Genomic DNA, 23,207 nt, shown 5'->3' with positions numbered 1-23,207 from the left:
TGGATGTTCCTGGCTCCCAGGGACCTTTCTGGGTGGAGGAAGTCGAGTCAGTGGGAGGGCCATGGGGGTCCCCACTCAGTGACACAGTGTCATTTCACACGCTGGAATGGTGAGGTGAGGTTTTTTTAGCAGTTTCAGAATGATATCTGAAACACCTCATTAGTTTTCCCACTGATTTCCTGCTAATCCTTCCTTCCCAGAAAGGATTTAAGGCAGTCTTCAGTAAAGATACCTGTATGCAAGGCAGATGAAGTAGAGGTTTAAGAGATTAAAAAAACCCAGAAAAGACAGAAGGTCGTGTCATCAGGAATCGAAGGTAGAGTGAGGGGTGTAGTTAGATTACAAAATAAGAGTCTGAGGTCCCGAGAAACCACAGCAAAGAAGGAAAGAGGATGAGCTTCATCGTTCTTACTATCCCCGGCCTGCTTGCCTCCCCAAAACACACACACACACACACACACACACACAACTTCCCAATACACCATATAACTTTCTGTGGCTTTGGGCAGAGAACCAAACCTGGGTTCTGGGTAATAAACTCTGAGAGCGGCTTTGGGGCATGAGGTGGGGGGTCTCCCGAGGGCCAACCACGTCTTTTCCCCGAAAATTAAGACGTGTATGAGAGTGAAAGCTTCTGCCGTTGGTAGTTACACAGGCATAAAAGCTAAGCCCACCGGGATGCAGCCACCCTGCTTCCCAGCGGGGTCCGTGAGCCCTAGGGCCATCTGTAGGGATGTATCTGGCTGTCTGGGGCCTGGCCTGGCCTGGTCCTGGGACAGGTGACCGTGGGTCCCGCTCTGCTGCCCCTGCTGCCACGGTGCTGTGTCCAGAGCCGGCAGTAAGAATCAGGGTCTTTCACTCTGGGGTGTCCAGCCTTCACTGACGGGCCCCTCCCTGCACCCGTACCCATGGCTGCCCACACCTGGATGGCAGAGGGGGACCCCAAGCAAGCATTCTCAGAGCGTGACGCTGGGGAGGCGTAGGGGCCGCCCCACCTGCTCACACCTCCGTGCATCCCCGCAGCAGCTCCCCGACGGCTGCAAAGCCCCTCGGCTCGTCTGCCAGCTGCACTTCACCAGCTGGCCCGACTTCGGAGTGCCTTTCACCCCCATCGGGATGCTCAAGTTCCTGAAAAAAGTGAGGACACTCAACCCCACGCACGCCGGGCCCATCGTGGTCCACTGTAGGTACGTGCGGAGCAGGGGCCACGGGGCGGGCCCTCCAGGGAGGACTCAGGCCCTCGTGGGAAAATCACCAGGGGACGGAGAGCCGGGTGGGCAGAGGGTCAGCAGGGGCAATGTGAAGCCACCTCCCGGATACCGGGTGCAGCTCGGAGAATCCCTCAGGGCAAGAGCTGGAGGGATATTCCCCATCTGGGGCGGCAGAGCCCTTTCCTCAGTGCCACCGGGGGGGAAAGCCTAATGTCGGAACCACACAGAGCCGGGAGGCCCAGGTTGATGGTGGGGATGGAACTCTGCCATTCACCCCCCAGGGACCCTCAGGTCACCTCCAGGAATGGAGATGGAAACCGCACTTCTGTAGGGGGTCCGCCTGACCTCTCTCAGCAGAGGTCTCCGCGTCTGGAATGGGGAGGACAGCCTCGGAGGGGCTGGGACTCACCTCTGGGAGTGGGCTTCGCGTGCCGCTGAGCACCGTTTCCGTGTAAGTTGCTGCGGCTGTGGTTACAGCCGCAGCAGCTAAGGTGATGGAAGAGCAGGTTATGAAGTGATTGCTTCTCCCAGAGCATGTTCCCCTCTGCCTCTGCATACCGGGACGTCCTCTGGTTGTTCTCACGCTGAGCTCTTATTTGCTCTGAGCTCCCCAAGCCATAGCATCAGGGCTCAAATCCACCCCCTCTGTAGCTCATGACTAAATGCAGTTTGGCTTCGAACACGAAAATCACGGTCATGAGAAGGCCTTGGAGTCCTGGGGGGCCGGCTGGCGTGTGCGTGTGTTGTTTTTTAAGACAAAGGCACAAAGATGAGAACGTTCCCCAGCCATGCTTCTCACTCTTCGGTGGATGCACGGTCAGAACCCGAAGGTGCTGGCCAGATCCTTTCTCTGCCCCAGCCCAGGGGCTTCTGCTGTGCCCCTCATTGCCTAGGCTGGGAGGTTTGGGGGCCGCTGGGGCGGAGGGGAGCGCCTGGCGTCCTGGCCGGGGATGGAATCCTGGATCTGCGCAACTACACATCAGGTGAGGTGACACCTGTAAGAGTCCCGTTACCTGGCCCTGCACACTCCTCCCAGCAGCTGCACTGGAGGGGGTGGGACATGGTCGAGCCCCGCTTGGCCCCCTCGAGGCGGCAGCCCCTGTGTCTCAGACGCCCTGGAAGCCAGGGTCTGCATGCCATTTCTGCTGAACACCCGTGTGGCAGGTTCGGAGCACCTGTGTCACTAGGTGCGGGTGCCTTTTGCCCCTGGCAGGGCTGTGATGCTCAGAACGACCCTGTCTTTAACAGCTGGAAACCCAGTGTCCAGTCAGCGTGACACCCAGGGAGCAGGCCCCTTCCTCCTCAAGCCTGGACAGCCGGGCCACAGGCCTGGGTTCCTGCACGGGGATTTCTGAGAAACCCCGCAGAGATGTGGGCCCGCATAGCCGAGTCAGTGGGGTCGACGCCGGCAGCTTGTCATCGGGCGGAGAGTTTGAAGGGCCCTCCGCTGGAGAAGCGGCTGGCAGGGAGCTATGTGCTCAGTTCCCGTCAGCTGCAGGAGGCCACCGGCTGTGCTCTGGAGGGCAGGGGATGAAGAAGCAGCCTCTGTGTGGCATCAGGGGCGGCTGCGGGCAGCTGTTCAGGGCTGTTCTCTTCTGCTGCCTCTGGATCCACCGTGCGTGCGAAAACTCAGTATGCGGCCCTCCCCTGCTCCCCTCTCCCTCACCACAGGTGCCCCGGGCAGGTGCATTTGCCCTTCATCTTGGTTTCCATCCTTGGTTCCCCTGTGGCTGTGAATCTCAGCCTTTGCCATTGAATACAGAAGTAGTCTCTCGGGGTAATGCTTTATTTCCGTGCCGCCAGTGCAGGTCCTGGCCCTCCCTGCCGCTCTGTGCTCTGCTCTGCCCCCGCGTTTTTGTGTGTGTGGAAGGGAAGCCCTTCTCTCGGGGTCTGCTTCCCCGCAGAGCTGAGTTCCCTTGCAGGCAGTTGGGTGGTCTGGGCGCTGCCTACAGGGGGTCACGTGGTGACAGCAGTTCCCACCAGGAGTTCAGGCCAGCCAGAGCCCCCCCTGGAACAGGGAAGAGGCTCCCGTGGGCTGGCAGCCTCCGGTCTCGGGAGGAGCGGACCAGACCTCCTCATTCCTCCACATTCATCTTCTCACGGGGTCTCCTGCGGCTCCAGAATGTGCATCGCCTGGGGGTGGGAGGTTTCTTGATTTCCTTCTCTCTCCCACACTCACCCTCAACGTCTCCCCCTTAATCCCTTAAAAAGAACCCACTGCCTGCCTGCGGTCCCTGTACAAACAGCAGGGAGGGTCTCTAGCTAGGGCTGTGAGCTCTGCACCAGCATCCAGGGCCCAGGAGGGAAAGAACGCCGGGCCCGGGGCCTTTCCTCTTGGAACCGTCCCTTTCCCCACTCCCAGGTGCTCCCCTACCCTCTGCCCCGCGTGCACCTGGGCCTCCTGGGCTCTGGCAGCCTCGAGTCCTCTATTTCCTGGTCCTTACCACTGCCCTGTTGGGTGGGGCGCCTTTAACTGGCTCTGCACCTGATGACTTTCTCTTACTCTGCGTTTGTAAAGAACCAAGGCTCCCGAAGGGGCCCCCCTCCCCTCAGTGTGATGAGCGGGGCGTCCTTCCAAGGGCGAGGGGCTTCACTGTCTGTCCTAGCACCATTCTGGAGACTAATGATCTGGAAAGAGCGGTACCACCCTCCCCGCCAAAAGAGGAACAGGGTAGGGGACTTCATTCATTAAGTTGTGAGCCTTTTCGTTTAAAAGATCACTTTGACTGCAGGGGCCAGAGGGGGAAAGCCCCGTTCAGCCAACTAACCCGACAGACACCTGGGCTGCCATGTGCAGTTCTGGTCGACACCGCACCTATGAGTCTGGGCCATTAGGGGTTTATTCGTCCAGCGGATGTTGGCTGAGTCCATTTGTGTGCCCCCTGAGCCCTGGGTGTTGGGGAGACACATATGGACGGCCTGCACTGGTTGGTGGGCGTCTAGATGAGACAGGTGGGGTGGCGGTGGGGAAGATGTCCAGAGACTGCTGCGGGGACAGCGCTGGGAGGGAAGGAAACCCGAACCCGGGAATGGAATCGGGCAGCTTCCTGAGGCGGGAGACCTCTCCGTGGAGCCCCTAAGGGCCAGCTGGCCCCAGGCAGCCGGGAGGTGAGGGCTAGGATCCCAGACGGAGCCTCCATTTGCATGACCTTGGCTCCAGGGCCAGCAGACCTGGCCTGGGGTTCTCCACTCTTATGAAGAGCCTGGAAAAACCATATCAAGCATGACAATAAAAAATCCAGTTACACAAGTGATAAGGAGAAGATGGCATTTGGTAACAGAGGAAAAATTACCTGTACAACTCACCCGAGGCTTAGGACACAATTTCCAGGTAGAGGGAGAGATTTGAGGTCTTTTCACTAAGACTGTGGTGCCCTCTGGTGGCGTCGCGTGGATTTGCTCTTTATTAACCGAGGAACGTTTGCGTTCAGGGATGAAGTGGATGTCTCTGTGGAGGGCGGGGTGTCCTCTGGTCCAGGCTGCAGGCGTGTTCCGAGGCCCCGTCATTCATTTCGGGGAAATGTGACTCACGACTTGGCGTCTTTCTTTCTCCCCAAGCGCGGGCGTGGGCCGGACGGGCACCTTCATAGTGATCGATGCCATGATGGACATGATCCACGCCGAGCAGAAGGTGGACATCTTTGATTTCGTGTCCCGAATCCGCAATCAGCGGCCTCAGATGGTTCAGACGGACGTGAGTAACACCCTCCTCGGGCCCAGCTGCCCGTCCTGGTGTGAGCTTCGCACGGCAAACCCAGACGCCCCAGGATGTGTGCCCTCTCCCCGAGACGGTGCACGCAGAGTGGTGCCCGGCAGGGAGAACGTCCTCAGCGATGCCCGCCGTCACACGGTCGATGCCATAGATGCTCGTTATAAATGGCCATTACTCTGGCTCTGCCCCCAAACCCCCTTCCCTTTACACAAAGAGAAGAGAAGGGCCCCCTTGGAGCCCACCTGCGTCTCCCCGCAGATGCAGTACACGTTCATCTACCAAGCCTTACTGGAGTACTACCTCTACGGGGACACCGAGCTGGACGTGGCCTCCCTGGAGAAGCACCTTCAGACGCTGCACGGCGCCACCACCCACTTCGACCAGGCGGGGCTGGAGGAGGAGTTCCGGGTAGGTGCCGACTTAAGGGCCACCTTTTACGCGAAGCTGCTTTCAGTTGCCTCCCCCCCCCGCCCCGCGATTGACCCCAGAAAACGCAGGGGAGCCGTCCTGCCCGTGACTTCCGAGGGAAGAGTACTGGGGACTTTCAGAGCTTAGCAACCACCTGTGCAGGGGGCGTGTCGTGCATACACTATTATTTCCCAAGACTCAGGAAGCGTCTGGAGAAGCAGACGGGTATTTCCATTGAGCAGGTGCCCTTGACGGTAGAGCTGTTAGAAGGCTGAGGGATCTCTCGGGAATGTCCTGGTTTTAACTGCATGGCTGTGTCCTCTTGGCCGCAGAAGCTGACAAATGTCCGGATCATGAAGGAGAACATGAGGACAGGCAACCTACCGGCCAACATGAAGAAGGCCAGGGTCATCCAGATCATCCCGTGTAAGGCAGCCCGGGCCGCGGAGGGGAAACCCTTGAGGCAGGCGTGATCGGGCTGGTACCCTCTGGCTTCGGTTGCTAAGAAGTCGTTGCCCACCCACCCCTGTAAACCAGGGGTCAAGGGCAGGACGCCCTCTGGGAGCTCTGTCAAGTGTGGGGAAGGCACGAGTGACCCAGACAGTCCTGTGGGTGTCAGGCGGGCAGCTTGTGACCTGGACTTGGAGGCAGGAGAGGGAGGACTTCCTGGAAGCGGTGAGATTCTGGCCTGACTCTGCCTCCTGCTTCTGCATGTCATCCAGTTCTACCCCAAGCCTGGGCAGAGGCATGGAGCCCCCCGTACACACAGCAGGGGTCCTGGCCCAGGATGTGTAGCAGGACCAAACTCAGCTGAGACCTTCCAGGAAGGGGCCTGGGGACGGGCGATCCATGGGCAGGGTGGCATCGGGCACTGGGCTGCCCGGGGTCTGGGGGCCTGCAGGAGCATCAGAGGAACCCTGGGGGGAAGGGGAGGGCACCTGCCTTGAGGGGAAGAGGACGCCTCATCCAGACGTCCCCTCCACCTCCCTGCCCGGGCTCAAGCTCGGGCAGGAGCGGGTCTCACGTGGACCTGCCCAGGCAGGCAGTGTGTGGGCTGAGAAAGTCCTCTTCAGCCTCAGACCCTATAGAGTCTTTGCGGCTGTGATGTCCCGGGCCGGCTACCCCGGGTTGCCTGCCTGGCCACACTCCTTTTACTCTTTAAATTTACTTTAATGCTTACGTTTTGGTAGGAATTACCTCAATTATGACAAATGAGAATGATAAGTGGATTACTTTAGAACTTCCCTGGTAAAACACAACTTCCTGGGCCACTTGAATTAACCTATTTTAGAGAGTAAACCTTCCTTTGAGTTGACTTGTTTTAGTTTTCCATAAGTTTTATGTCTCGGAAGCTCCTAGCAGCATGTTCAAGTTTGCAAGGCAGGATGGGGTTGGTTCTGACCCAGGGGACACACTGCTTTGCAGATGACTTCAACCGCGTCATCCTTTCCATGAAAAGGGGCCAGGAGTACACGGATTACATCAACGCGTCCTTTATAGACGTAAGTGCAGCGGCCCGGCCCTGCTTGCGTGCCTGGAGAGGACGCATGCTCTCTTCATCTGTAATCACAGAGACTCTTGATCAACTTGCTTTCACAATCAGAAAGGATGGACACGCCCACAGAAATCCAAACCATTTCATTAGCAGACACTTGCTTAAAGAAAATGAATAAGGAACTTTGGAAATAGAGGATGTAGGTGCGCTGCTAAATAATTTGCTATTTTTCCATTCTGCTTTTTTTTTTTAAATTAATGTATTTCGTTTTGGCTGTGTTGGGTCTTCATTGCTGCACGCGGGCTTTCTCTAGTTGCTGCGAGCGGGGGCTACTCTTCATTGCGGTGCGCGGGCTTCTCATCGCGGTGGCTTCTCTTGTTGCGGAGCACGGGCTCTAAGTGCGTGGGCTTCAGTAGTTGTGGCTCGCGGGCTTGGTATTTGTGGCTTGCGGGCTCTAGAGTGCAGGCTCAGTAGTCGTGGCGCACGGGCTTAGTTGCTCCGCGGCATGTGGGATCTTCCTGGCCCAGGGCTCGAGCCCGTGTCCCCTGCATCGGCAGGCGGATTCTTAACCACTGCGCCACCGGGGAAGCCCTCCATTCTGCTTTTAATACACAGTGACTTCCCTTTTCCCTCTCTGTTGCACACCACCCTCTATCAGTGCTTGCACACGCTTTCTCTCGCATGTGCTGTGCGTGGACAGCGCGATTGCGTTCAGGCCCAGTCTTAGGCTGTTTAGCGCACAGCAGAGTTAGCTGGTGAACGGGCAGGAGAGAGCGTAGCAGCCAAGTCTGTGCAAGGATTTTTGTTTGCAGATGACAGTGCTGTGCCCCCGAGGGGAGGACCTGGGACTTGAACCCACTTCCTCTAACTCCGTGCCCAGGCTCGCTGCCCCACTGCGATGCTAACTTAGCTGTGACACATGCAGACATGTTAGAATCAAAGCCAGCCCAAGCAAGGGGTTCATTATACCCATTCAGAGGTGACCTGGGGCTGAGGGGGGGCTGTCTAGCTTGGGCATCTTGACCTGTTTTCTGAGCGTGTGCCAGCTGGAGCTTGGCTCAGGCCCTGGAAGCCTGGAGAATACTGTCCCTCCTCCGGCCCTGGGCTGTCCTACACTCACATGTCCCCCGGTGGAAATGGGTTGGAAGGAAGTCGGACTTCAACCTCTCTCCCATTTGAAGGGCTACCGGCAGAAGGACTACTTCATCGCCACCCAGGGGCCCCTGGCGCACACAGTGGAGGACTTCTGGAGGATGGTCTGGGAGTGGAAGTGCCATACGATCGTGATGCTGACCGAGGTCCAGGAGAGAGAGCAGGTCAGGGCGCCGCCCAGCCCACCTCTGGGGCCGTTAACACACACCAGGTGCAGCCCACCTGATGTGACTACCTGTCCCTTGTGAATGTCTCACCTGCTGTCATCTGTGAGGCCAGGCCACAACTACTGAGGAGGGGGAGAGGCTGGAAATGAAAAAGGTTTTATTTCATCACCACGCCCACCGTGAGTTAATCGTAACTACCCACTGGCTTTATTCTTAGCCTACATTTTCTTTAACCTGCCTTGAAATTCTGCCATCTTGTGTTTGCCACAAATACAAATTTGGTCACAACCTGTTGAAGAAAAAGACATTTATTCACTTTTTTTTGGAACAGAAAGACATAGGTATTGATATATGTACCTAATTAATATAGTTCTGGTAAAACTGAATGAGTTAAACATTCCTTTTTTCCCAAAGATCCATGCATGGCCTTCTTGTTTTGTGTATGTGGTTTTTTTTTTTTTTTTTCCGGTATGAGGGCCTCTCACTGTTGCGGCCTCTCCCGTTGCGGAGCACAGGCTCCGGACGCGCAGGCTCAGCGGCCATGGCTCACGGGCCCAGCCGCTCCGCGGCACGTGGGATCTTCCCGGACCCGGGGCACGAACCCGCGTCCCCCGCGTCGGCAGGCGGACTCTCAACCACTGCGCCACCAGGGTAGCCCCAGCCTTCTTGTTTTTATTTAATACCTTAATAAACAGTCACAAACCCACCATCCAGCTGAAAAACCAAACTTTTGCCGATAATGTACATTTATCCAGATTCTCCTGAGAGGTAACCAGTGTCCTGAATTTGTGTGTTTTGATTTCTTTGCTTTTTAAAACCAGTTTTGTTGGGGTGTAATTCACATACCATACAATCCATCTTTCTAAAGGGTACAGTTCCGTGGTTTCTAGTGTATTCAGAGTTGCACAGCATCACTAATTCCAGATCATTTTCATCACCCCAAAAAGAAACCCCATACCCACAAAAAAATCACTTACCCACTTCCTCCCCGCAGTCCCTGCAACGACAAATCTACTTTCTGACTCCATGGATTTGCCTCTTCTGGACATTTCTTATACGTGGAATCATACATGTCTTTTGTGGTTGAGCTCTTTCACTTAGCGTAAATGTCGTCACGTAGCGTAAATTCACGTCATCCGTGAATCAGTTCCTCGCTCTTTTTTACTCTTTATTGTATAAATAGACCACACTTCGTTTATTCATTCATTAGTTGATGGATATTTGCGGTGTTTTCACTCGGGCTATTATGAATAATGTTTTGAACACTCATGGACAGGTTTTTACATGAATGTTAACTTTTAATTTCTCTTAGGTAGATACCTAGGGGTGGAATTGCTGGGCCATATCATGACTGTATTGCAAACTCATATCACTTAACATTTGGAGGAACTGCCAGACTGCTTTCCGAGCAGCTGCCCCGTTTTGCATTCCCACCAACAGTGCACAAGGGTTCCATTTTCTCGCCATCCTCATCAACACTTATCATTATCTTTTCAATTAAAGCCACCCTAGGAGATGTATTCTTAGCTTTTTAAAAAATCTTTTTATATCACGTGTGTGTATTCCTAAAGAAACAACTGTTTAGTTTTGTCTGCTTTTGAACTTTATTCAAAAGTTGAGTTGGGGGCTTCCCTGGTGGCGCAGTGGTTGAGAGTCCGCCTGCTGATGCAGGGGACACGGGTTCGTGCCCCGGTCCGGGAAGATCCCACGTGCCGCGGAGCGGCTGGGCCCATGAGCCATGGCCGCTGAGCCTGCGCGTCCGGATCCTGTGCTCCGCAACGGGAGAGGCCACGACAGTGAGAGGCCTGCATACCGCAAAAAAAAAAAAAAAAAAAGTTGAGTTGGTTTTTCCACTCAAAATTACGCATTTGATATTCTCCTATGTTGCTGCCTATAACTATGGCTCATTCATCATTATTTCCTTATACTCCACAACACAGACTGTACATACTGCATCCGTTGACTTTGCCCCTTCTCCTGTCATGGGCATTTGGGTTGATTCCATTCTGTTGTTTTACAAACTGTGCTGCGGGTACTTTCTTGTATGTGTCTCATGATGTATGAGGAATAGTAGGTTCCAAAGAGACAAAATGCTGCATTGGAGAGTGTGTGTGGAAATTTGAATTTGCGAGACATTTCCTAATGGCTTTCCAAAGTGTTTGTGGTTTCCAAAGTGGTCCATGGGTGAATATCATTCGTAGACATCCCTAGGGTTGTCTGATGTCCTCATTTTTGTTAATTAAATAGGTATAAACATCATCTCTTTGTGTCCTTGATTTGCACCTCTCTGATCCCTGTGAGGTCAGGAATCGCTGTGCATATGTATAGAGGACATGTTTCGTCTTGTGCAAGGTGCCTGTTCATGCCTTTCACTCATTTTTGTAGTGGGTTGTTTGCCCTTTTCTTACGGATTTATAGGATTCCTTTACGTGTTCTTGGCACTGATCCCTTGTTGGTTTTACGTATTGCAAACATTTCATCCCCGTTGATGGTCTGTCTTTTCATTCTCTTGATATTTTTGGATGATGCAGAGTTAATTTTATTATAATCTGATGTTGCAATCTGCTGTATCATGGTTGGTTTGCTCTTTGGGGCTCTTGTTTGTTAAATCTGTACCCCAAAATGAAAAGGTATTTTCTTCTTCTAAGGCTTTCACAGTCTTGTTTTTGACGTTAAGTCTGACCCTGTCTTGGTTTGTTTTTATTAAGGTTCAAGGCTACCATATATGGTAGGGCAAGTTCTACGCTGCCCAACTCCAGGAGGGGCTGGGGCATTCATATCAGCCCAGGTAGGGTGTGAGTCAGGGATCCAGTTCCCTTTTCCCATATGGAGAACTGATTTCCCAGCTCCATTTACTGACTAGTCTCTCCTCTGTGTCATGTCACTTCTGTTCTGTATCAAAGTTGCAAATACACGCATGTCTGTTTCTGGATTCTGCTCTGTTCCCTCGGTCAACAGGCACTGGTAGCATTCATATTCGTGTTCATATGTTATTTTCTTGGTCAGACGAAATACGTTAAATGCTTTGAGAGCAATTCTGCACCAGATCGTCAAAACTGCTAGCAGCAAATTCTTTTTATGTTATCCCCCAAGGATAAATGCTGCCAGTATTGGCCAACAGAGGGCTCAGTGACTCATGGAGAAATAACGATCGAAATAAAGAGCGATACCCTTTCTGAAGCCATCAGTATACGAGACTTCCTGGTCACTTTCAATCAGGTACCGTTGCCAAAGCCCTTTAATCTCTTGTGGACATCACTCGGGGTCTGCTTGTCATTGTGCCAGAATGTCCCGCTCCTTCAGGCTTTTCCGGAGCCCCAAGTTAGATTAGTATCGACGGTCAGTGAGGACAGTATGAAGCTGTGTTATCAAGTGGCCGATCTCCCATAAGATTTGACCTCATGGTCCCCTGCCTCCTTGCTGGAGCACGGGGATGGTGGGGCAAAGTGGCCAATTCTGAGAGGCGTCCCACCGCCACCCGCTCCCCAGGAGCAAAGACCGTGGCCGAGAGCAGGAAGAATGAGTGGATGAATCTGCAGAGGCCTCTCTGGGGCTCTCTGCCATCTCCCCTCCCCACCGGGTCTTGGGCACTGCTCCCTGGCAAGAATGGGGACCCTGTGTGTCAACTGTGGGTAAGATGACCCACCTATGGGATTTGATTCTGAGCTCAAGGCGGTCAGAACAGTGAAACCCAGCTTTGCCCAAAGACTTGTTCTCCTCCACGCGGGTTGCAGAACGACCCAGGGCCGCTTGACTCAGAAACTCCTCATCTCCAGCCTTGAAGGGGCGTGTAGGGTCCTGGCCTCTTAAAAAAAGGGGTGATTCCTGTTAGCTCAAGCAAAACTGCCAAGGATCCCATAGAGGGGTCTGGTGGGCCCTGGGGACTCGGGGGCGTATCCTCTGAGTGTCCTATCCCCACCCAGAAGGAGGCACTGCTGGCCTTCTGCTTTAGGGTGGCCACGGCCTACAAGCACCCTGACCGGGAGGCCAGCCACATGGGAACTCTGCTGGCCACCAGACACCGTGGCCCGAGTCCCCGGGAGGGCAGTGGAGCCTGTGGTGGGGCAGCACTGAGGCGCCCTTCCCGCCCGGCAGCCCCTGGCCCGCCAGGAGGAGCAGACCCGGGTCGTGCGACAGTTCCACTTCCATGGCTGGCCGGAGATCGGGATCCCCGCCGAGGGCAAAGGCATGATCGACCTCATTGCGGCCGTGCAGAAGCAGCAGCAGCAGACGGGCGATCACCCCATCACCGTGCACTGCAGGTGAGCGGCCCCTGGGGGCCCGGGCAGCCCTGCTGGTGGGGCGGACACAGACCCCACGCCCAGTTCACTGCTCCCAGCAGCATCATTTACCTGGACCGTATCCTTGCCCTTCCCTTACACAAATGCATAGGTGTCATCTTACCATAACACACAGAAGCGTTTGGGCAGAAGGAGTCAAGAAATGCCTCAAACACACACTTCTTTGTGCTTTTTAAGTTGTCAAAAAAAAGAAAAAATTACCAAGGACCGCTCCGACAAGCCCTGAACTTGAGTCGTCTTCGTTTTGAAAGGCTGTCTGACTCTGGCTGGTGCGCCCACCCAGCACAGCAGGAAGCTCTTCGTGAGCTTCTCAGGGACGTCCAGGCCGGGGTCCATAACGGAGGGCCCACCGCTCCACGCCCTCCCTCTCAGCCCGGCTCCCGAGTTAGGCCCAAGGGCAGAGGGACACACTGGGGGGACCCCTGGACACAGCTGGGCGCCCCCAGCAAAGACTTTGAAAGACAGCATTACGAGGGTAGAGGGTGAATCCGGCTGAACCTAGACACCTGCCAGCTCACCTTTTTGCTGGGCCAGGCCCCCCTGCTGGCAGGGACCTTGACCACCCTCGCAAAGCTCTTCCTCGCATTTGGGGAGCTTAATCTTGGGGGTGCTGATTTGCCTCCAAAGCTGCACTTCTGTTCCTTTGTCTACACGTGTGGCTCCCATTTTTTTGCGACTGCCATTGGCACCGACCCACTTCGCCTTGTAGCTAATAACACCCAGCGTGGAGGGTTTGGGCCTCTTTCCTTGTCTGGGACTCGCCTGGCGCACTCCCGGCCTGGCCAGCAGGGAGAGCACACGCCTCGGTTTCCAGTCCCTGGTGCCTTTGTAGATGTCGTTTTGAGTTTCTTTTTGTTCCACCTCTGCAAACCCAGACTGAGCTTAACACGTGTTGGACACCAGGGATGCAAAGGTGAAGGAGACCCACAAGGTCATCCCACCTGTGGGAAGGCAGACGCAGGGAGAGCAGCCGTAGAGTCAGCTCACAGGTGGGATTCCAGGGCCCAGAGGGCAGCCGTGCATCCCCTGAGGGCTCCCTGGAAGAGGCCAGCCAAGCCCGCCTCCATTAGGTCTGGTCTACGCAAGGAAGAAGGGAAATGGCTCCACCAGCTTAAAAACTTGTAACCGGTCCTGATTTAACTCATGTTGTAATTAGGCAAGTGTTTTAGGAATTTTATGTTTGCTGACTCGTAGTCCAAAGCTAAGCTACCTATAAATAATCATTAAAAATCCAAGCTCCAGTCATTCCGGTACTGACGTGTCCAAGCTCCAGTCCTTCCAGTACTGACGTGTAGGGCTTGGCGGAGGCTGTGGGCTTCTCATGCCCGTGGGTGAGTTTGAGTATCTCATCCAGCACGTTTTCTCTGCAGTGCTGGAGCTGGGCGCACAGGGACTTTCATAGCACTCAGCAACATTCTGGAACGGGTCAAAGCTGAGGGACTTTTAGACGTATTCCAAGCTGTGAAGAGCTTACGACTTCAGAGGCCCCATATGGTGCAAACCCTGGTAAGAAACCGTTTCCAGAGGGATCGAGAATGGTCTCATGTTGAATTTGATGTATGCTTCATTGAAGGAGTTCAAGTCCACGGGGAAGGAGGTAAAGTTTCCAAGAAAAAGAGCTCAAGGTTCCAGTCAGCTCACAGTAAAGCTCTACAGACCCCCTTCTTCCCTTGCGTCTGGCTGGGGTCTGTCCCCCGGGCAGGACACGTGAGGAGGGGCACACCCATGACTTCAGATGATAAGACCCCTTGGACAGAGGCACAGATGATAGCAACCGTTATGTCAGAGTGAACTGTTCCTCCAGATTCCAATGTGCATTTAAATATGTACCAAGTTCAAAAATAGCACTGACGTTTACAGCCCTGATTCTTGTCATCTATCCTCCACTGTTCGTGTGGACTCTTTTCCTTGGCTGGATCTCACTCAGCCTCCAGACACTGCCGAGGGGGCTTCTTAAGGAGTCCATGCGATGCACAGTTCCCTCTCACATTCTCTTTCATTTCGTGGTGAAAACACACACTCTCTGGTTTTCGGAAGAGATGCCTCTTCACCAAATTTGGTGATTATTCTGCAACAGCAAGGGCAGTTTTAAAGGCTGTTATAACCTGTCGTTTTCCCCAAGGCTCCTTATTTTAGCACTTGCCCTCCGGGCCCGGCCCACTCATTCTCTGTGCTAACTGGATCCCGACTCAGGCACTTTCCTTTCCTTTCCCGTCCGGGGGCTGGGTGATCGGGTGGGAATCTTAGTAGCTGGAAGGGAGGATCCCTACCGTCCATTCTTGGCTCTCCTGACAACTTTCCTGCAACCTCAGGACAGCAGTTTTCTGCCTCATCTTTTCTTCCCCTGGAAAGCCCAGCTCCTTCCCATGATGGCTGGACTGAGACTCCAGAACGGCCAGACAGGCTTATGTTTGGCCTCTTCCAACCCAAAAGCCTGTAGATTTTTGTTCAGTGGGAATTTAGAGAAGAGGCTGAACCTAAGGTGTTGGGAAAGAAGAGGGAGGGGGATGAGGAGCCGCCCTTGGTCCCCCTGCTTCCCCAAGCTCTCATGTTCACTGGGCCAGCAAATGACCAGGGTCTGCAAGGAGCCAGACCCTTTTAGGGTAGCTGTTGTTACTTGAACCTGCCTGCTAACCATTGTGCACGCGTGGTTTTCCGAGGCACACAGTAGGCTCACTAAGAAAGCCCTGCCGTGGCCATTTTCCCCAGCTCTTATTTCCTCTTTTGAGTGCCCGTTATGGGCCGTGTCACACAACCCGCTTTCTGGTCCCCTGTTAACCCACCATCTGGCTCTAGTCTCACCACCTCAAAGAGCCACTGGGAGGTCTGGAGTCAGATGATGTCCAAGTGTTCCAATAAGTTAACAGCCTCATACATATGCAACACATTTTTCTTTTAAATTCTAGTAAAATTGATATAAAGCAATGCCCTTTTATAGTGTAAATTTAGGCTTAAAAATAATCTATATTTCTGTCTTATTTAACTTCTATAGATTATTTTCATTACACTCTGAAGTTTGATGTTAAGTATGCCCATTTTTTTTCAGTTCAGAAGTGGTTGTTTTTAAGTTTAAATATGAAAACTAAAGATCTCTCACTCAGACTGTCCAAAATACACTAAGCTAAACTTGAAACTGAACATTGACATTTTCTATGTAGAAAAACAGCTTTATTTGGAAACGTCCATGTGCCTAGAAACTAAATTATATAACAGGAGCTGATACGCAGTAGGGTATACAGTATTTCAATAACTGGTCAGACTTTTTTATGTCTTCTCTTTAAAGTTTCTCCTAATTAAATTAGGCAAATTTTTTTCATATTATTTTAATGTGTTCTTGTTCTTCTTTTTCAGGAACAGTATGAATTCTGCTACAAAGTGGTACAAGATTTTATTGATATATTTTCTGATTATGCTAATTTCAAATGAAAATTCCTGCCTTAAAATATTTTTTAATTTAATGGTCAGTATATTTTGTAAAAATCATGTTAATTTATTTCATAGTTGACATTAATATCCTCCTAATTTCTTTGTATATATTTTGTTATGCTTAAAGGCCACCTGCTGTAAAGTTATTAAATCTTAAATATCCCTTTTAAAAACTGGAATAATGTATTAAGGTCAAATAATATTCCATAAAATATATATTTCTGCTAATATCAGTAAAAATATTTTAATTTTTCATTAGATTCATATCATTTCATTTCACACAGTCAGCACCTCTAAATGTTAAAAATCTTAATATGACAAGTGTGTTTATTTATGCAAGATACTAACCACAACTTCCTTAGAAAACAGTCGAGGACTCAGAAATCGGTGGAAAATACATATTCCTGTCACTGATTTTACAGCCCTGAGCAGTGGCAGTTTTTTTTTTTTTGTTTTTTTGGGTTTTTTTGCGGTACGCGGGCCTCTCACTGCCGCGGAGCACAGGCTCCGGCCGCTCCGCGTCATGTGGGATCTTCCCGGACCAAGGCACGAACCCGTGTCCCCTGCATCGGCAGGCGGACTCTCAACCACTGCACCACCAGGGAAGCCCCCCAGTGGCAGTTTTTTGAAAGCAAACTGTTTGTGAAGATACAGCGTAAATAGGGAATTCTGTAGTCCTCAGTCTCAACCCACGTGGTTTATCTTTACATTTTAAAGATCAAAGATTTTACAACCTGAGTCCAAGTCTAAAACACACTGGAGTAGTCAGTGACTATATAGTAATACTTAAAAATGCATTTATTCAAGGCTGTTTCGTGCCATCTTGGCCAGATGAGAAAGATGTAAAGGCCAGTGGTCCAGTTCGCACGGGCATTGGGTCTGGCAAAACCAGTTATCAGAGTTTCAGTCCCACGGCGCTGGGCGCTGCTTGCTGTCCGTCTGTCTGAGAATCACACCCACTGCACTTCTCACTCCCCACCGCCCCCTGGCCCCCGCCATTCTGCCCTGCTTGTCGTGAGCTGTGCCTCAAGGCATGACAAAAAACCACTTCCATTCCAAAAGGTCAGATAGAGCATCTGACACGCATGGAAGCAAGGAGCTCCCGCCTGGTAGAAACAGTTGGGCAGCCACAAGCAATTATGCTTTAAACTTTCTGAGAAGCATTTTGGTATTTAAAAATCTCTTGTAAATGCTAAGGCTGTTTGTAAGAAAAGAAATCTTAAAATCTAGATTTATACAGTTTTTTTTAAGTCCCACTCCTCGATATTTAATAAAAGAAAAAGAGAAATCCTTAATCTAAAGGCTAATTTATTTTTGAATGGTTACTAGTGAGACCTCTGACACTGGATAATAATGATCTCACTGCCAGACAGGATTGGCTTATGGGGCAAAAAAAAAGCGAAGGGATGAATGTAAAAAGGTTTGATTTAATGGCAGTGATCTGTCTGTCTGTGGCTGTTAGGTACCTAGCCGATGAGCACAATATGAAAAAAAAAAGACATCTGAAAACATTTAACATGTGCATTTTTGGGTACACTTTTTGCTTTTTAAAAGAGATGTGAATGTGAAGGCCTTTATTTGATATTTCCACTGGTAACTGATTGCACAAAGGTAACCCAGGGTATGTTACGTCCTAATAACAAGCCCACGGGTAATCAAGCTTCTGCCACTCCTCCGAGCCCCACCCAAGGGTCAGATGAGGTGCCCAGCTGGACGGACAAAAGCACAACTTTGTGAACGCTGCCATGGCCACCAGCCTGCAGCCCTGAGCTCCACACACAGCTGAATGCGTCCCTCGCCCTTCTGGGTACAACGATTATGCATTTGGGTCGAAGAGAAAATGGAGGGAGCTTTGCAAGATGCACCTGGTGGCCCTGTTTGTTTTCATTGTTAAAGTCCCAAGCCCGAAGCCCTTCTTGACTAAAGGGGAAGAGAGAAACCTGAACTCCAAAGCCTAGAAACAGAGCCGGTGTTTGTGGTGAAGGTGACATATAGGGGTCATAGAGTCGAGACGCCTGGATTGGGGTCCAAATTTAGGAGCCTTCAGTGAGAATCCTTCAGGCCCTTCAACGGTCTTACTGGCATCTCTTGTCTTGAGATTAAGGTAGACCTTCTCGGGGAAGCCCCCCGTTGATGTGTTCTTCTGCCCCCTTGACGCATCCCCCTTGTCTGCTGCGGTTCCGCCCTCTTGGTTCTGAGAACAGAGCGGAAGCCACTGTCCCTGGGTTGCAGGACCCCCTCCGCCTTTGGGGCAGTTCTTGCCTCCCAGTAGCTGCAGCCTCCTAGCCTCGGCCCCGGTCCCGGTTCAGACAGCCTTGGTGGGCGCTCCGGCACTCCTGTCCTCTCTGTGTCGCTGGGATAGTTTGACTCTTCCTCCCCTTCGGTGAAAGAAAGTCCATTGTACATAACAAAACAGCGCCAGGCTGGTAAGGTCATTTTTCTTTGCCAGTTTTCTCCGTTGCATGCGGCTACATTCAAACGCCAAATAGCGATTAGAAGACGACCATTCTGATCTCCTTGCTTTTATCAGTCACTGTGTGACTCACTTTACCGTTTCTCTCCATGTGCTCTACGAATGAAGAATGCATACCAGTGTTTTAAAAGGTATTTTTATGTGTTTTTTAAAACTTTTTAAAACGAGCCTGACACCTCTGTTTCAGCATTTGGAGTCACGCCCATGTTATTTTTTAAAATGTGTGATTACTGATACTTCTGTTGTGTTTGTGTTAATTTATGTGCAATCTTGATAAGATATGTATGTATTCCGGTTTCAAGTCTCATTTTTTCTTTTATTCCATTTATCACTTGATCTTGCACTGATTATGACGCCAGTGAATGCTGCTGAATTCCGTGTATATGCAAATTGCAACATCCAAAACATTCTGATGCGAGGATAAATCTTTACTTTGACTCCAGCCTGCGTCTCTTTCTTCACTGAAATCTCCTTATCTCGTTCCTCTGCCTTAAATCCTTTTAGACAAGACATTCATTAGGAGGGAAGCATTGATTTACGCAGACAATTTTAGGACTTGTAAAATCGAGCTCAGACATGGTAGAGAAACAGCCCCCCGGGCAGGAGTGGGCATGATGGCCAGTGGGCCGGTCTTCAGAAGTCCTGAGGGTGTGTGGGCCACTAGTCACAAGCGGCCCTGCAGAGGGCTCACGTCCCTCCTCCAGTCCAAACAGGGCTCCGAGCTCTGAGCAGTGGTTTCCCAGCATCTACGAGGAAGGTGATCACATGCTCAAGGCCCACAGCCACGTGGGGTCAGAGAGCCCTTCTAATGTCGCTTCTCCTCCTAAAACCTAAACACCTGTTAGGCCTCCCTTTACACACCTTGTGTCTCTGGTGATCCCAGCTCTCTTTTTCAGCTTCCCCGCCCTTCCCCAGCTCACACCCCAGCTTCCTCTTTTAGATATTCTGGGCCTAATGTGGAAATCTAAACATCTGCTTTTTATTCTTGGTTGTATTTATTTAATAAATTTTATAAGCCTTGTTATATTTGTTACAGATGTGATTAATTAGGATGAGGGCCTAGGAGTCGGGTGGGCCATTAGGGTGGGTCCATTCTACTCCAGTGTGAGGGTGCCTTTATGAGAAGAGGGAACTTGGACCCAGAGATACATGCACAAGGAGAAGAACATGTGAAAAGAAGGCAGGCGTTGGAGTGATGCTTCTGCAAACTAGGAAGCCCGGAGGCTGCCGGAGACCAGGGAGTGGCTTCTCTTTCACAGCCTCGGAAGGAAGCAACCTTGACTTGGCCTTCGTGCCTGCAGGACTGGAGACAATAGGATTGGGTTGTTTGAACCACCTGGTTTGTGGCACTTTGTTAGGACGGCCTTAGCAGACCAACACCCTGCCCCCGCTCTGACCCCTACAGCCAAGGTTTCTGTTGTTGGATGTCCCCGAAAGAAGCCCTGAATCAAGTACGTGGGTGCAGGTAGCTAATGGGGAGGAGACCCCAGCACGCGCGAGTGAGGGAACAGGGCGGGAGGGGCAGCACAAAGACCCCACCCCCCACCCCCGGGGACTCGACTCTGCAGTGATGCCCGAGGGCCTCCCCGAATCGCCCTCCCAAAGGACGGGACCCTGGAGCCTTGCCCTGCCACTACCCCCGGCCCAAGTTGGAGGTTTTCTCCAGTGGTGCCAGCCCCTGGTCTCAAAGGACGGTGCCACCCTGGCGACACAGGGAGATGCGTTTGTTGTACAAGTTCAAAGCAAACAGAAAGAGTGTGCATGAACTTGGCCTTTCACTCGGTTCCTCTTCTCCACCTCAGTCCATTGGTAACTTGGGGGTACATCCTTCCAGACAGCTATCTGCAGATTTAAACCTGTACAGTTACGTAAACACACGGACTCTTGCTTGATTGTTTGTTTATAAAAACAACAGAGCCGAACTCCCGGTATATCATCAAATCCAGGATGAGAGAATTGCCAAACGCACTTTGTTTTGCTGAGAAAGCAAACACACTGCCAAATATTTCTTGCAAGACACCGTCAGTTTTGAGATGCATCCTGGATGTTCGAGAGGTTAGTATGTAAAAACCTTGTCTCTTAGAAACGACAAAATGCACTACCTGCGGCCGGTTGTGTAAATTGCCCCTTGTCCCGCCTTAGGATCGGGCCCTGTCAGCATATACACAGCTTCCTCATCCTGTCTAAAGGCTGCTTGGCATTCCTGGCCTAGAGCTACTCTGATGGACGTAAAACGTGGAGACTAACCCTTTCTTATTCATGTTATAAGTATTTCCCTTCGATGCTTTATAAAAGACCGTCCTTGATGGCTATCTAACATCCCTTGTCCAGGAAACTTTGGGACTTACCAGCCTGTCGACAGGGTTGCTGGGTGTGTGGGTGATTCCGCCTGGCAGCCGGGCCCTCTGTGGCCCTTGCATGGCGGCACCCAATAAACGCATCAAACCGAACATTCATGCCTGTGCAATCATCGTGTAGACGCCAGGAGGGGCTTCATGTGAACAAGTCCTGGGCACTTTTTGTTCCTCTGTGAAGAGCAGTGTTGATGACATCCATGTGTCAGCACGGCGCTCTGTACCAGGAGAGGGGAGACTGCAGCCATGTCCAGGAGACGGCCCGAGGCCTGGGGGTCTGCACGGCACCGGAATCGGGGTCCCTCGGGCTGTGGCTGGAGCATCGCATCTGTGTCTGGAAAGATGATCCCACCAGCTCTTCTAGAGGAATCGTCTAGAAAGCCCAGCAGATGGGCAGATCCCAGCCACAGTGTCTTAACGTCGTTTTCAGTTCAGTAGCTGGACGTGACTATGGAGTTGACGTTTACAATGTACTTTCCACGACAACCCGGACACCTCCACGCAGCGCGCCCATCTGCCGAGGCCTGAATTCCTCCATCTTGACTGTGTTTAGGACTCAGGATGGCTCTTCCTTCCTGCATCAGCCCCTCCAGGTAGTAATGAACTTGACGCCTGGACACCCAAAAGCCTTTCTCTGCCCCTGACAAGACTTCTTCCTGGGAACAAACCGACCCACCACGGGCTCCCACCCCCTGACTTGCCCGCAAGTTCACTCCCAGGATCTCCTCACGTTAGGACGGCCAACCTGGGGGCAACACGCATCTTCGTTTGCTGACCCTGCGGCCCTGACCAAATCCCTGTCCTTGGACTCCCCACTTCTGTCCAGACGAATAGGACAGAGCCAGGGTTGTGGGAGTCCCCTTCCCCGAACACAAGGGCCGAAGTGGGCCTGCTGGCCAGGAGGGGAAGCAACTGTCCGGCCACGTCAGAGCTGGGGAAATGCAGACAGGCCAAAGAGCCCACGCCGACCCACACCGTCTGCCACTCACTGTCTTGCTTTGGTTTGGTTTTCTTTCCCTTCCCTCCCTTTAATAAAAAAATACCATGGGTTTTAAGATCATTTCATCCCAGACACCTCCTGCACAGGGTCACCAGGGTATCGAGACTTGTCCATCCATGGTCTGCCCTCCTGGGTGGACAAAGCTTTGTCCTAGAGGGGGGTGTCTAGTTTTCACTGCACTACGTCCCACGAGGATGCACACCAAGACCCCAGGATACAAAACGGGAGACTAACCCAGCCTGGGAAATGGGGATGGGGTTGAACGAGGCTTCTCTGAGGGAGTCTCACTGGAGCCGAGCTCGGGGCTGAAGGGGACCATCTTGTGAAGCAGGAGGTGGGGAAAGTCCGAGGCAGAGGAGAGAGCAGGGCGTGTGTGTGTGTGTGTGTGTGTGTGTGTGCGTATAAACGCATGAATGTGTTTGCATGTGTATACGCGTGTAGGAAGGGGTGTGGACCTATGTATATGTTTATGTATAGGCATGTGTATACGCGTGTAGGAAGGGGTGTGGACCTATGTATATGTTTATGTATAGGCATGTGTATGTGTGTAGGAAGGGGTGTGGACCTATGTATATGTTTATGTATATGCGTGTGTATATGTGTGCAGGTCTATGTATGTGTGAGGGGGGGTGGAGGGGTTTAACTAAGAAAGACAAAAGTTGGCTGGTACAGAACTGGAGCAAAAAAGTCAAGGAGAGATTGTGGCAGCCATATCACGGAAAAGCTTGGAGATGAAAAACTAAAAATAGCTTCCATTGTGCTCGCTTCGGCAGCACATATACAAAAACTGGAGCAATACAGAGAAGATGAGCACGGCCCCTGCGCAAGGATGACACGCAAGTTCGTGAAGCGTTCCATATTTTTTGTTATACGGCAGAAACTAACACAACATTGTAAAGCAATTTATACTCCAATAAAGATGTTAAAAAAAAAAGAATAGCTTCCATTTACTGAGAACTTTCCATCAGAGGGATGTTACTCACTTGGAATCTGAGGCTCAGAGAAGGTACCAAACCACACAGCGAGTAGGTATTTATCTCTTGCACCCCATTCTCAAACACACAATTAGCCTGGGTAAATATTAGTGGTTAATATTTCTGACCCTTCACCCTCAAGAATGCGAGATAAAGGATGTGTCCTGTGGACGTGTGCTTTTTTAAACACTTGTTTGAATGACCTTTTCTAATCTAGCACCTACAACCCTATAAAATAAAACCACTCTTATGCTCTTGAAATACTGTACTTACGAAGGCGAGAAAATATGCTGATATATTTCAGTGAGATTTTTGGTTAGAATTGAACCCTAAGAGCTTTCTAATTAATTTTTATCCCATTCCCCAGGCATACAGCTAATTGAAATTTTTCTATATGTAAGGTTCATAATTATTACTAAATGTGAAGTATTGGCAGAACAACTTAATCGTAGAAAATTCCTGTTTTACAATTTCTTGAATCTCGCCTACCTAAATGACACGTGTGACTCACACCTTCAAATAGAGTGCCTCTTC

At 51.5% G+C, this 23,207-nt stretch overlaps 2 protein-coding genes and 1 non-coding gene across 8 annotated transcripts in view; all 3 read left to right on the top strand.

The window, feature by feature from the left end:
* PTPRE (protein tyrosine phosphatase receptor type E) overlaps window positions 1-19,320 on the top strand; it is a 97,465-nt gene extending 78,145 nt beyond the window's left edge. For 2 of the 6 annotated variants that reach the window (XM_024751601.1, XM_024751602.1), the window contains 10 exons: window positions 1,024-1,187; window positions 4,770-4,905; window positions 5,182-5,331; window positions 5,664-5,757; window positions 6,757-6,833; window positions 8,008-8,142; window positions 11,239-11,364; window positions 12,241-12,407; window positions 13,817-13,952; window positions 15,798-16,105. In XM_024751601.1, coding sequence (XP_024607369.1) covers window positions 1,024-1,187; window positions 4,770-4,905; window positions 5,182-5,331; window positions 5,664-5,757; window positions 6,757-6,833; window positions 8,008-8,142; window positions 11,239-11,364; window positions 12,241-12,407; window positions 13,817-13,952; window positions 15,798-15,872 — 1,260 coding nt within the window. In that variant the 3' untranslated portion in view covers window positions 15,873-16,105. Of the gene's footprint in view, window positions 1-1,023; window positions 1,188-4,769; window positions 4,906-5,181; window positions 5,332-5,663; window positions 5,758-6,756; window positions 6,834-8,007; window positions 8,143-11,238; window positions 11,365-12,240; window positions 12,408-13,816 lie in introns of all 6 variants that reach the window. The other 4 variants (XM_024751598.1, XM_024751600.1, XM_024751603.1 and 1 more) reach the window with 3 other exon arrangements.
* Window positions 1,201-4,763, top strand: LOC112403884 (uncharacterized). The gene is made up of 2 exons (XM_024751604.1): window positions 1,201-2,194; window positions 2,460-4,763. Exons 1-2 carry the CDS (start codon window positions 2,162-2,164, stop codon window positions 3,408-3,410), a joined length of 984 nt encoding a protein of 327 aa, XP_024607372.1. The 5' UTR covers window positions 1,201-2,161; the 3' UTR covers window positions 3,411-4,763.
* Window positions 19,321-22,456: 3,136 nt separating the features above from the next.
* LOC112403888 (U6 spliceosomal RNA) lies at window positions 22,457-22,563 on the top strand. The gene has a single exon (XR_003004001.1). It is a non-coding gene; the product is annotated as a U6 spliceosomal RNA (small nuclear RNA).
* Window positions 22,564-23,207: the final 644 nt, after the last annotated feature.

Source organism: Neophocaena asiaeorientalis, unplaced genomic scaffold, assembly GCF_003031525.2.
Source record: "Neophocaena asiaeorientalis asiaeorientalis breed wild unplaced genomic scaffold, Neophocaena_asiaeorientalis_V1.1 scaffold108, whole genome shotgun sequence".
Lineage (NCBI taxonomy): Eukaryota > Metazoa > Chordata > Mammalia > Artiodactyla > Phocoenidae > Neophocaena > Neophocaena asiaeorientalis.
Note: the sequence above shows the minus strand (reverse complement) of the source record. Positions and strands in the feature narration are given on the sequence as shown.